The 13,361-nt window shown below is 27.5% G+C and overlaps 1 protein-coding gene across 3 annotated transcripts in view; it reads right to left on the bottom strand.

Moving 5' to 3' along the window:
* Nucleotides 1–1,645: 1,645 nt before the first annotated feature.
* Nucleotides 1,646–13,361, bottom strand: part of LOC142239417 (uncharacterized) — a 151,079-nt gene continuing 139,363 nt past the window's right edge. For all 3 annotated transcript variants that reach the window (XM_075311203.1, XM_075311204.1, XM_075311202.1), the window contains one exon: nucleotides 1,646–3,885. In XM_075311203.1, coding sequence (XP_075167318.1) covers nucleotides 3,196–3,885 — 690 coding nt within the window. In that variant the 3' untranslated portion in view covers nucleotides 1,646–3,195. The remainder of the gene's footprint in view (nucleotides 3,886–13,361) is intronic.

Below are 13,361 nucleotides of genomic sequence, written 5' to 3'. Positions count from 1 at the left end.
AGTGTTTTTACTTCATTTTTTTTATATTTTAGTGCGTAATTTTTTGTTTTCTTTTTTCAAATAGTTAAAAAAAAGAGTAAGAATAAATAAAATGGTACAAATTATTCAAATTTTGCCAGGAAAATGCTAAATCCATTATAGAAAAATCGATAATATTTGAAAATATTCGAGGGAAAACGTTTCAAACAAGCGTTAGAATGCATTAAAAAAGTATAAAAATTATTTATTTGGGAGAATATCACAAAATTTTTAATTCACATGCAAAACACTGAATTCGGATCACACCTTAAGAAGTGATGCAAATTCATTGCAACGGCTGTTGAAACGGTGGACATTCGTTCTATGACAAGTTCATATTACATTCATCGCATCTCCGCCAATTTTGTACCACTTCCAGACCCAAAAAGAACATTTTCACTTCTTTTTTGGCGACGCTTTTTTGCAGCATTACTAAGATATTAATTTATGAAAGAAGAGTTTTAATATCAATTACTATTTTTTATTCAACTAAATCATAAGTTCAACTACAGCTTTATTTCATAAATATCAGACTTCTACCACAACCCAAGTAATTCGATTGTGCATGAAAGTCTTTAGTGGAACTTTGTGCGTAGTACGAGTATATACTTGTTTAATTTTTATAAAAATGTAAAATCGTAAATAGGTTTTTAAATTCTGGGGGGGGGCTAAAATTTTTCTGGGGGGGTCTAAGCCCCCTCCCCAGAGGCCTTCCTACGATTATGATGGGAGCTATATCTAAATCTGAACCAATTTCAATCAAATTTTGCACACTTGACTATACGACTAAGTGTTATGTTTGTACAAAATTTCAAGCAAATCGGTATAAAACTCTGGCTACTGGGTCCATAGTAGTACATATCGGTCGAAAGATATATATGGGAGCTATATCTAAATCTGAACCGATTTCTTCCAAAACCAATAGGGTTCTATTCCGATCCAAATTAGGAACATGTGCCAAATTTGAAGGCGATTGGACTTAAATTGCGACCTAGACTTTGATCACAAAAATGTGTTCACAGACAGACGGACGGACGGACGGACATACTGACATGGTTATATCGACTCACGGACCCACCCTGAGCATTATTGCCAAAGACACCATGTGTCTATCTCGTCTCCTTCTGGGTGTTACAAACATATGCACTAACTTATAATACCCTGTTCCACTGTGTGGTGCAGGGTATAAAAATATATATACAGTGCTGTTCGAAAAATTTGCAACTAGCCCTACCATGAACTTAATTTAGGTATATCTGTCAAAATAAGAATTTTATAGCTTAGCTTCCACTTGAAAAATAATCCTTATGGAGTGTAATTTCCAAATTTTTATTGGCTAAATGAATGGGCTGTTGTAAAATATAAAACTACCTAGCACCCTGTAATATTTTCTTCTTTAATTACATTATTTTCGTATATTTTTACCTGTATAAAAATTCGGTACACTTTTCTATACGGTTCCCTAAAAACGCAATCTAAGTCCTATAAACTAAGAAATATTCTTGAAATTTGGTACAAAGCTTTAACAAGTTGTGAATTTGCTAAAATATCATATACATACACATTTCTATGATTCCAGTCGACTTTTGATTAAATAACCCTTAACTGCCAAATAAAATAACAAATATAATTTTTTGGTTTAGATAAGTATATCAAATATTTATTTATAATAATTTTTTGTTATACTTGAATATTTTGTTTTCCTCTATTTAGTTTTCTTTTCGTATATATATATTTATTATAATAATTATTATTTTTGCTTTGCTGCTTTAGTTACTGCTCCATTTAATTAATTTTTACAAATACACAATATATATGTTTTTTATTATTATTATTTTCTGGTAATAATTTATTGTTTTTTTTTTTTTTCTTGCATATATATATAAAGGGAATACACAATATAAAATTTTATATATATAGAAAAAAATTAAACAAACATAAAAATGTAGAAAACAAACAAAATATATTTATTTTTCATATGGCTTATCTACGCAATATATAAATGTTTTACATTACAAACAAATGAAAAAGACAAATAATATAAAAAAAATGTTAGAAATGGTGATTGAAAAAAAAAACAAATATTTAAATAAATAATATAACAATAAATTGTATAAATATATAATCGTCTTTTTATTTAATGCTAATGTTTAGTTTCTCCTTTGTTTTCTCATACAGATTTCTTATAGAATATTTAATAATCTTAAATTTTATATTCTTAGAAAAACAAAAGGAGCTGTATTTATTTGTTTTTTTGTTTTCTGCTTCTTAAGGAGGCTAAATATGAAGGGCTTTACACATCAATCAAATTTTCAAAATTTTCTTTAGTGTTGTCACTCCTTTTAACAAAAATTAAAAATAGAATAAGAATCGTTAAACTTTTATAACAAACAAAAACAAAACTTATATTGGGTTTGTAACCAAACTACATATTTTTATAACATTTTGTTTTGTGTTTTCTTTTTTTGTTTTGTGTGTTTTTTATTCAAATCGTAACGCTTTAGAAACGTACGAAACGAAAACAAGAAATTCAAAAATATCAGAGAGCTTTGTCTCTACTAGAATAACGTAACGTAACGTGACATTATAACGGAGCAACAACAAACAATAGCTTTCGTCCCCAATCTAAAGGGGTTTTTTTTTGGGGTATAAGTGGGATTGTATTTAAGTAATCGTGTATATGTGAGAGTGTGTATGTGTGTGTGTGTAAAGCTTTGTTTGCTGTTACCGACCCAACAAAAACTTGGGTAGGATTTATGTATGTATATGTTTTTTTGTTTTAGGTTTGTAACCAAACTAAATGAAAGTCTTATTTATTCCATAAGCTTTCGTGCAGCACTCTCTATGGCCATTCATATGAAGCTGTTCAACTAAAAGCTTTCTGCCAATCTCTATAACTGTTCTACTACACTCTCTCACTCAGTTAGTCTCTCAACTAACCAGCCAACCAATCAAGCACACACCCACCCATCCAGCCAGCCAGCCACCCATAAATGGGCTACGCATACATTTTGCCATAATGGGATGTCGGTTTATGTCTGCGTGTACGCGTGTACTTCACAAGCAGTATGTGAGCACTGATGCTCAGGTTGTGTGGGTGTGTGTGTGTGTTGTGTTCATTTCAAAGCAATCAATCGTTCATTCTACTAATTTTAACGCGCCCCTAATTCATAATTCTCAACGCGATATTTGTTTCTTAATTAAAGCCTGCAAGAGACGAGTCTTTGCCTTCTTCTCCTTGTATTGAGCATAGGTCTCTTCAATGGTTTTACGATCGCTCTTCAACATTTTACGGCCATTCTCCTCCTCGAAACAGGTCTCATATTCTCTTATGATTCGTTTCAATTGTTTCTTCTCCTCCCTGGTCTTATCCAATTGTTCCCATAGTTTTTCAATGCTAAGACAGCTAATTGTTTCATTTTGCTCCTGCTGCTGTTGTTGTTGTTGTTGTTGCGAGGATAGGGCTGTTGTTGTGGTGGTCGATTCATCTGAACTATTTGTTGTTGGCACTGCAGATTCATCAGTTGGTGAATTTGTTGTTTCAGTACTGTTATTGGAAGAATATTGTAGATGTGTTGACTCAAAGACCATAGCCTCATGTTCCAGAATTGTGGGTAATTCGGGTATACCCACAGCCAGAGAGCCTGTTAAAGTTACACTGCGTGAAACCAAACGTTTGAGTTGGCGATAACGATCGTAGAGAGGTCGTGCTGCATCACGCTCATCTTTGGTGGATGGTCGTCCATAGAGAGATTCGAAATATAGTAAACCATGCTGCACAGTGGTTTTCTCTTGCACCAATTGATCGGCACTTAATTCTTCCAAGCTATCAGAGCGATTGCTTTCTTTGCGTTTCTCGGCAAGATTCTGTAAAAAAAAACATGGAAAATACATAGAAAATGATTAGATTTGTTTATACATTTGTGAAATTTGAATTTAAAAGAAATATAAATTATATACCCATGATTAAAAAATAAATTATGTATGTTTCAAGAGATGCTTTGTGAATCAAAATGCCTAATGTCCTTTTTAATTTAATAATTTTAATTTTGAAATTATAATTATATAAATTATATTCAATTAAAATATAATTCTATATAATTTCTAAATTTCGATTTAATTTAAGGAATTGTTATTATTATGTTATTGAAATAAAATGTCAGATACAAATTTCCACAAGCCTAACTAGACATTTACCCCCATATTCATAAAAGTTAACGTAAACTTTATACCTACTATTACCATACAAATTCATTCGATAAACTGTCAGTAAATTATTATGAATATGGGCATTACCCTTTAGTCTAGATCTGGCGGGGTTACATTCAATTTGGATCGAATATGTTAATTTCCTATAGAAATTACATACGAGAATTATTCCTCTCAAACTGAACCATTTTCAGCACCACTGTTCATTATCGTAATGTTATTTATTTTTCATTTAAGTTTGACATTAATTTTAGTTTTAATTTAATTTTTAATTTAATTTTTAATTTAAGGTAAAGCTATGTCACATTGTCCAATATCATTATCACCATTTCAGTTTGGTTAAATAATGCAATACTAAAATGCTAAAACATACAAAAAACAATTTTTTTTTCTGATTTAATCACGAAATTAATTGAACCAATTAATCTTTTAATTGAAATGTCTTCAATCACAGAAATGATAGTATCAATGAAAAAATTAATTAATCCAATTAAAAAATTAATTGATACTATTAATTTTTGTGATTGATATTTGTTTTAATTAAAAGAAATTTTTGAATCAATTAAATTTTTAATTGGATATTATTTAAGGCACAATTAAGACTTTAATTGGAAAAATGTTCGTGAAATTTTTTTCTGTCTATATAAATTTTCATGCGGAAATATTTCAGATCTTGACCGTCTAAAAGTACACAAACATTTGGACATGACCTCAAACTAATTTTAGTATTTATTTTAACTTAGTTTTAATTTTAACATACAATTTAATTATGGTTTTGATTTTAATTTTATTTTAACATACATTTTAATTATAGTTTTAATTTTATATTTCATTTAATTTTATTTTTAGTTTTAATTGTAAAAATTAATATTATTATTTTTTTATTTTTATTTTTAATATTAATTTTAGTTTTACTTTTATTTTTTTAATTGTAAATTTCAAAGTAATATTTTAATATTAATTTTAATTTTGATTTCAATTTTGATTATAATATTAATTTTTATTTAATTCTAATTTTAAATTTAATTTTAAATTTTAGTATAATATTTTTTTTATTACATTTTTAGTTTTAAAATTAAATTTTATTTAATATTAATTTTAAATTTTATTTTATTTTTAATTTTAAATGTTAATATTAATTTTATTTTTAATTTTAAATGTTATTTTAAATTTTAATATTATTTTTTAAATTTAAATTTAATTTTTATTTAAGGTAAAGCAATGTCACATTATCTCATGTAACATTATCTCAATGATTTCATATCATTATTAATTTTTTTTTTGTTAAATTTCAAAGAAATATAAATGATGTCGAAAACTGAGAATTAAAAATTTAATTATGTGTCTTCAATGCAAGCTCTGGAAATCAAAATGCCTTGTGTCCAATTTAATTTAATGTTTTTAATTTCAATTTATATTCAAAATTTTAATATAAAATTTAATTTTAATTTCAATATAAATTTTAACTTGATTTTAATTTTAATTTATTTTAAACTTATCTAATTTAATTTATTTTAATTTTTAATTTAAGGTAAAGCAATGTAACAATATCACAATGATGTCATATCATTAACATATTATATTTATTTAAAAATGAAATTTCAAATAAATATAAATTATAACGAACTGGAAAAAATTCAATTTATATTTTAATTCTAAATTATAATACGAAATTTAATTTGTATAAGTTTTATTCTAATTTTAAATTTAATTTCAATTTCAGTTTAAAGATCTAATTTTAATTTAATTTTCATTTCAATTTCAATTTGAGTTTTTAATTTGATTTTAATTTCAATTTTAATTTTTAAGAAAAAACAATAAATTATTTTCTTAAATATTTAAATAAATAAATATTAAATTTAAATATTTTTTCTTAAATATTTAAATTGAAATTAAACTTAAATCAAATTACAGTTGAATTGAATTTTCAATTTTAATTTTAATCAAATCACATTAACATTGAATTTAATTCGCAATTTTAATTTTTAAATTTAAAATTACATTTAATTTTAATTTAAATTTTTAAGAAAACAATAAATTATTGTCATAAATATTTAAATAAATAAATATTAAATTTTTAAATATTTTTTCTTAAATATTTAAATTGAAATTAAAATTAAATCAAATTATAGTTGAATTGAATTTTCAATTTTAATTTTAATCAAATAACATTAACATTGAATTTAATTCGCAATTTTAATTTTTAAATTTAAAATTACATTTAATTTAAGAAAACAATAAATTATTGTCATAAATATTTAAATAAATAAATATTAAATTTAAATATTTTTTTCTTAAATATTTAAATTGAAATTAAAATTTAATCAAATTATAGTTGAATTGAATTTTCAATTTTAATTTTAATCAAATCACATTAACATTGAATTTAATTTTCAATTTTAATTTTAATTTTTAAATTTAAAATTACATTTAATTTAAATTTAAATGTATGTTTCAATTTTAGGCAAAGCAGTGTGAGATTATTCCAAGGATACCATACCATTAGCACCATTTAAGTGGCAAAATAATCCGGTTAAATAATGAATGAATTCAAAAGCTACAAAAAATATAAATTTTGCATGCGGAAATATTTCAGATCTTGACCGACTAAAAGTACACAAACATTTAGAAATGACCTCAAACTATTTTTTTTTTATTTGTCTGTACCATAAACATAATCCCAATAATAATGATGATAAGGTGAGTAAGAAACAAATATTTAACCAATATTTCTCAGCGATCTATTTTTAAAACGAAACAAACAAAAGAAATTATTTAGCAAAACAAGAAAAACAACAAATGAATAAGGAGAACACATTAAACTACGTAATCTGGATGGTCTGAATCACGTGCCCCATTCTATAGGAAACATACGTGGCCAGTTGATATGAGACGATCACTATAAAGATCTTTCGTTCATATACTTATGGTGGGAAGAAAAACAGATAAATACAATTTAGCCAGGTTCGATATGTGCATGTTTTTGTTTTTTTGTTTTTTTTTTTTTTAATATTAACAGTAAACAAACTTGCAAATAGGAAATAAATAAAATGTGTGAACTATCAGAAAAATGTTGACAGATGAACATTTGAAATAACCAGGTAATAATAAAATATATACTATACAATATAATACATTTTAAAAGTAATAACATTAGAATTAAAAAAAATATTGCATATCTTTAGAACCAACGTTGCCACAACGAAATTTTATTTTGGACCAACATTTTTCCATAATTGGACCAATATTCGAACCAGCGGAACCTTTTTCTAAGTTACCAAAAAAATTACATGTAAAAGTTAAAATTTTACTTCGATAGAAAATTTTATCAACTTGGATTTTTATAGAAAATTTCCGTATAATTTTATTTCTATACAAAATTTTATTTCTATAGAAAATTTTCTTCTATAGAAAATTTTGTTAAAATTTTATTTCTATAGAATATTTTGTCAAAATTTTATTTCTATAGAAATTTTTGTCAAACTTTTATTTCTATAGGAAATTTTGTCAAAATTTTATTTCTCTAGAAAATTTTGTCAAAATTTTATTTCTATAGAAATTTTTGTCAAAGTTTTATTTCTGTAGAAAATTTTGTGAAAATTTTATTTCTATAGAATATTTTGTCAAAACTTTATTTCTATAAAAAATGTTGTGTTTTTATTTCTATAGAAAATTTTTTCAAAATTTTATTTCTATGGAAAATTTTTTCAAAATTTCATTTATTTAGGAAATTTTGTCAAACTTTCATTTATATTTGAAATTTTGCTAAAATTTCAATTCTATAGAAAATTATGCGAATTTTTTTCTATAGAAAATTATTGCAAAATGTTATTTGTGTATAAAATTTTTGCAAAATTTTGTATCCATACAAAATTTCTTTTAAAAGTTTATTTCTGTACAAAATGTTGGAAAAATTTCATTTCTATAGAATATTTCGTCAAAATTTATTTCTATACAAAATTTTTGCAAAATTTTATTTCATTGTTGTTGTTGTTTGTTTTTTTGATTTCAGCTTAAAACCATGCACTGACTAAACTACAAGTGTAGCTTAATCAACAGAGGAAAAGAATGTTTGTCAAATTTATTTGGGCAAAGCCCTATAGACTGCAAGATGGTTGGATGGACGCACGTTTCGGAATTACCACATTCCTCATCAACATCCTCTACTTGCAGCAAAACTATCAACCAATTATCAGAATAAATTCAGGCAGTTCATAAAACCCAACAATGAACCACACTTGAAACTTCCGCAAAAAGGTTTCATATGATAGCCGGCTTATGCCGAAAAAAATTCGAAACAAACATATCTCTTTTCCTATGCCACTGTCAAATCATCGATTTGAGTTCAGTTGGCTGGGTTTAATTTGAGCGTGCTTCCTCTTCTTTTTCATATTATACCTTGTGGTATCTTAAAACTTTTTAAAATCGTTTTCTAAATTGTTTGTTGGTCCATACGTGGTATATATTAGACTAAAAAGGTATGTATAGGTAAGTCTACAAATAATTACGAATCGATATGGACTTTTGCACGGTACGTAGAGAGCCACAATTGAAATATGGGGGTCGCTTCTATGTGGGCTATATACAATTATGAACTTGATATGGACCAATATTTGTGCGATTGGGGATCGATTTATCTGAGGGCTATATATAACTATAGACCGATATGGACCTAGTTAGGCATGGTTGTTAACGACCATATACTAGCACAATGTACAAAATTTCAACTGACTCGGATGAAATTTGCTCCTCCAAGTGGCTCCAAAACAAAATCTCGGGATCGGTTTATATGGGGGCTATATATGATTATGGCCTGATATGGACCACTTTTGGCATGGTTGTTAAATATCATATACTACCACCACGTACCAAATTTCAACCAGATCGGATGAATTTTGCTTCTCCAAAAGGCACCGGAGGTCAAATCTGGGGATCGGTTTATATGGATGGTATATATAATTATGGACTGATATGAACCAATTCCTGCATGGTTGTTGGATACCATATACCAACATCACGTACCAAATTTCAACCGAATCGGTTGAATTTTGCTCTTCCAAGGTCTCCGGGATCGGTTTATATGGGGGCTATATATAATTATGGACCGATTTCGACCAATTTTTGCTTTGGTGTTTGAGGCCATATATTAACACCACGTACCACATTTCAACTGAATCAGATAAATTTTGGTCTTCCAAGAGTCAATTCTGGTGATCGGTTTATATGGGGGCTATATATAATTATTGACCGATGTAGACCAATGGTTGTTAGAGACCATATATTTACACCATGTACCAAATTTCAGCCCGATCGGATAAAATTTGCTTCCCTTAGAGGATCAGCAAGCCAAATCGGGGGATCGGTTTATATGGAGGCTATATATAATTATGGACTGATGTGGACCACTTTTTGCATAGTTGTTAGAGACCATATATTTACACCATGTACCAAATTTCTGCCGGATCGGATGAAATTTTTTCAGCCGGAGGTTCCGCACGCCAAATCGGGGGATCGGTTTATATTGGGGCTATATATAATTATGGACCGATGTGGACCACTTTTTGCATAGTTGTTAGAGACCATATATTTACACCATGCCAAATTTCTGCCGGATCGGATGAAATTTTTTCAGCCGGAGGCTCCGCAAGACAAATCGGGGGATCGGTGTATATGGGGGCTATATATAATTATGGACCGATGTGAACCAATTTTTGCAGGCTTATTAGAGACCATATACTAATCCCATGTACCAAATTTTAGCCGGATCGGATGAAATTTGTTTCTCTTAGAGGTTCCGCAAGCCAAATCGGGGGATCGGTTTATATGGGGGCTATATATAATTATGGACCGATGTGGAACAATTTTTGCATGGTTGTTAGAGACTATATACTAACACCATGTACCAAATTTCAGCCGGATCGGATGAAATTTGCTTCTCTTAGAGGATCCCCAAGCCAAATTTGGGAGTCCGTTTATATGGGGGCTATACGTAAAAGTGGACCGATATGGCCCATTTGCAATACCATCCGACCTACATCAATAAAAACTACTTGTGCCAAGTTTCAAGTCTATAGCTTGTTTCGTTCGGAAGTTAGCGTGATTTCAACAGACGGACGGACGGACATGCGCAGATCGACTCATAATTTCACCACGACCCAGAATATATATACTTTAGGGGGTCTTAGTGCAATATTTCGATGTGTTACAAACGGAATGACAAAGTTAAAATACCCCCATCCTATGGTGGAGTGTATAAAAAAGCGTTCAAAAATAGGAAATAGGAAATTCTTGAAATATAGCAATAATTTCTATTAAAAGTCGAGTCTAAATTTGGAAATTTAAGTTGTCGTTAACACGTTTTTAAAATTTTCTTTTAAAGAACTTTGCGAACACATGAAGAAAAAGTCTGGAAAAGCGAATAAATTAAATTTTGTTTTCCTAGGATCATGTACGCACAACTCAAGTTTAAAAGAGATTTTTGTCAATTCTAGGCTTCTTTGGCTCGGAATCGATACCAAAATTATTTGTGTAAAGACAAAATCTTTGGATTGGAACATGCTTTTTTTCAGTGTACAACTTAATTGATTTAATTTCTCAAAAGTAAAAAAAATGCTATTACAAAAATTACATATGGTAATTGCGTATTGGTAAAATACACTACGATGTCTTATCTAATAATAAAAATTGCATTACAAAATTGCCTCACCGCCTATAGTCATGAGTCATATTGGCGGGAAACAAATAAGCCATCAATTTTTTTTCTTGATTATTTTATAACCAACAAATATGATGACATTTACCTTGTTAAAATGATAAATATAGAATAATGCAAATAAATAAATTTTGCAATTATTTTCAGAAACAATTACAAATGAAAGCTAAATGTCACAGAATATAATGTAAACAAACTAAAATTTCATAAAATATTCCACTATGATAAAATTAGATTTGGGTGGTAATATTGTTTTTTTTTTGCCATAAATGTCTTTAATTTTTAGAAGCATGTGATCTTCATATAAATTGAAATAGAGGATAATTTATTATTATTATTTTTTTTTTAATTTTATACAGTGGAACCTATCAGAAGAAGACGCCCACAGTCAACTAAATTTTGTCCATATATGTAATACTTCCTCTTATGAGAGTTTAATTTGTATGTGATTAAGAGTTGTCCGCTTTTCGGAATGCATAGGTTTGAAAGGTTTCACTGTAGATCTCTCATTGCTAGCTATTTGGTCAATTGAATCACATTTTTGGCAACGATACAATTATTTGTTAATATGAAAATGCAAAAAAAACAACATAAAAATACAATGTGTGTGGGTCAGCAAAATTACCAAAAGAAACAAAACAAAATTTAAATAAAAGGGAAATAAAATAAAAATTTTTAATTTTTGTTTGTTGGATTTTGACAACACATTTATATATGGTTTAATGGATACATGTGATATTAGGGTGGAGATGTTAAAATATAATTCATAATAATTCATATTAAATGAAATGTATATGTTTTTGTTTTTTTAATTGAATTAAATCAAATTAAATTAAGTCAAATCAAATTTAAGGTAATTAGCTTAAATTTAATCTAATTCAATTACATTGAATAAACATATTAAATTTTTATTAAAATTAAATTAAATGTAATTACATTAAATCTTTGGCTCAGAATCGATGCCAAAATTCGTAAGTAATGTTAAAAATCTTTGGTTCCCAGTAAACGTAATTTTGTCTTTCTTTTAGCAAAATAACCAAAAAGAAACCAAAAGATGGAAATAAAAATAATTAATTTTTGTGTCTTGGATTTTAAAAATATATGTATATATAAATGATTTAATGGATACATGTGATATAAGGGTGGATATGTCAAAATATAATTCATATTGATGTAAATAGGTTGGATGGTATTGCAAATGGGCCATATCGGACCACTTTTACGTATAGCCCCCATATAAACCGGCGCTCAGATTTGGCTTGTGGAGCCCCTTGGAGGAGCAAAATTCATCCTATCCGGTTTAAATTTGGTACATGGTGTTAGTGTATATATATATATATATATATATATATATATATATATATATATATATATATATATATATATATATATATATATATATATATATATATATATATATATATATATATATATATATATATATATATATATATATATATATATATATATATATATATATATATATATATATATATATATATATATATATATATATATATATATATATATATATATATATATATATATATATATATATATATATATATATATATATATATATATAATTATATATATATATATGTAGCCCCCACATAAACCGATCCCCACATTTGAACTCCGGAGCCCCTTGGAAGCAAAATTCATTCGATCCGGTTCAAATTTGGAACATGGTGTTAGTATATGGCCGCTAGTAACCATGTCAAAATTGATCAATATCGGCCTATAGTTATATATAGCCGATCCCCAATCACACAAAAATTGGTCCATATCGGTTCATATTCATGGTTGCCACTCGAGCCAAAAATAATCTACCAAAATTTTATTTCTATAGAAAATTTTGTCAAATTTTATTTTTATAGAAAATTTTATTTTTATAGAAATTTTTTTTTTTCTATAGAGAATGTTATAAAAATTTTAATTCTATTGTCAAAATTTTACTTCTATAGAAAATTTTGTCAAACTTAATTATATACGTATTTAATCGGCCTTTTTTAGTTTAACCCAGATATGCCGACCGTACTACATGTAGTACACCTGTTATGTTCAGGTTTCTGTGTTGACAGTGCTTTACATATTCTAATCTACTTGTTGGTGTGCTACAGAATATAGCGGTCGGTCGTCATATCTGGGGTTAATATATACCACTATGGACTACCTTGCAATTTAGAAGACGGTGTTAGGAAGTTTTTAGATACCTTGTCATTGGCAAGTGTTACCGCAACCCAAGTAATTCGATTGTGAATGACAGTCTTTAGTACAAGTTTCTATGCAATCCATGGTGCAGGGTACATAAGCTTCGGCCTGGCCGAACTTTACGGCCGTATATACTTATTTTTTTTTTTGATGTGACATTACCAGTGTGCCACATCATAACATTTATTGTTCATATTTTCTTATTTCC

The sequence above is a fragment of the Haematobia irritans genome, chromosome 5 (genome assembly GCF_050003625.1).
Source record: "Haematobia irritans isolate KBUSLIRL chromosome 5, ASM5000362v1, whole genome shotgun sequence".
NCBI lineage: Eukaryota > Metazoa > Arthropoda > Insecta > Diptera > Muscidae > Haematobia > Haematobia irritans.
The sequence above is the reverse complement of the archived record's forward strand: the minus strand, read 5'-3'. Positions and strand labels throughout refer to the sequence as shown.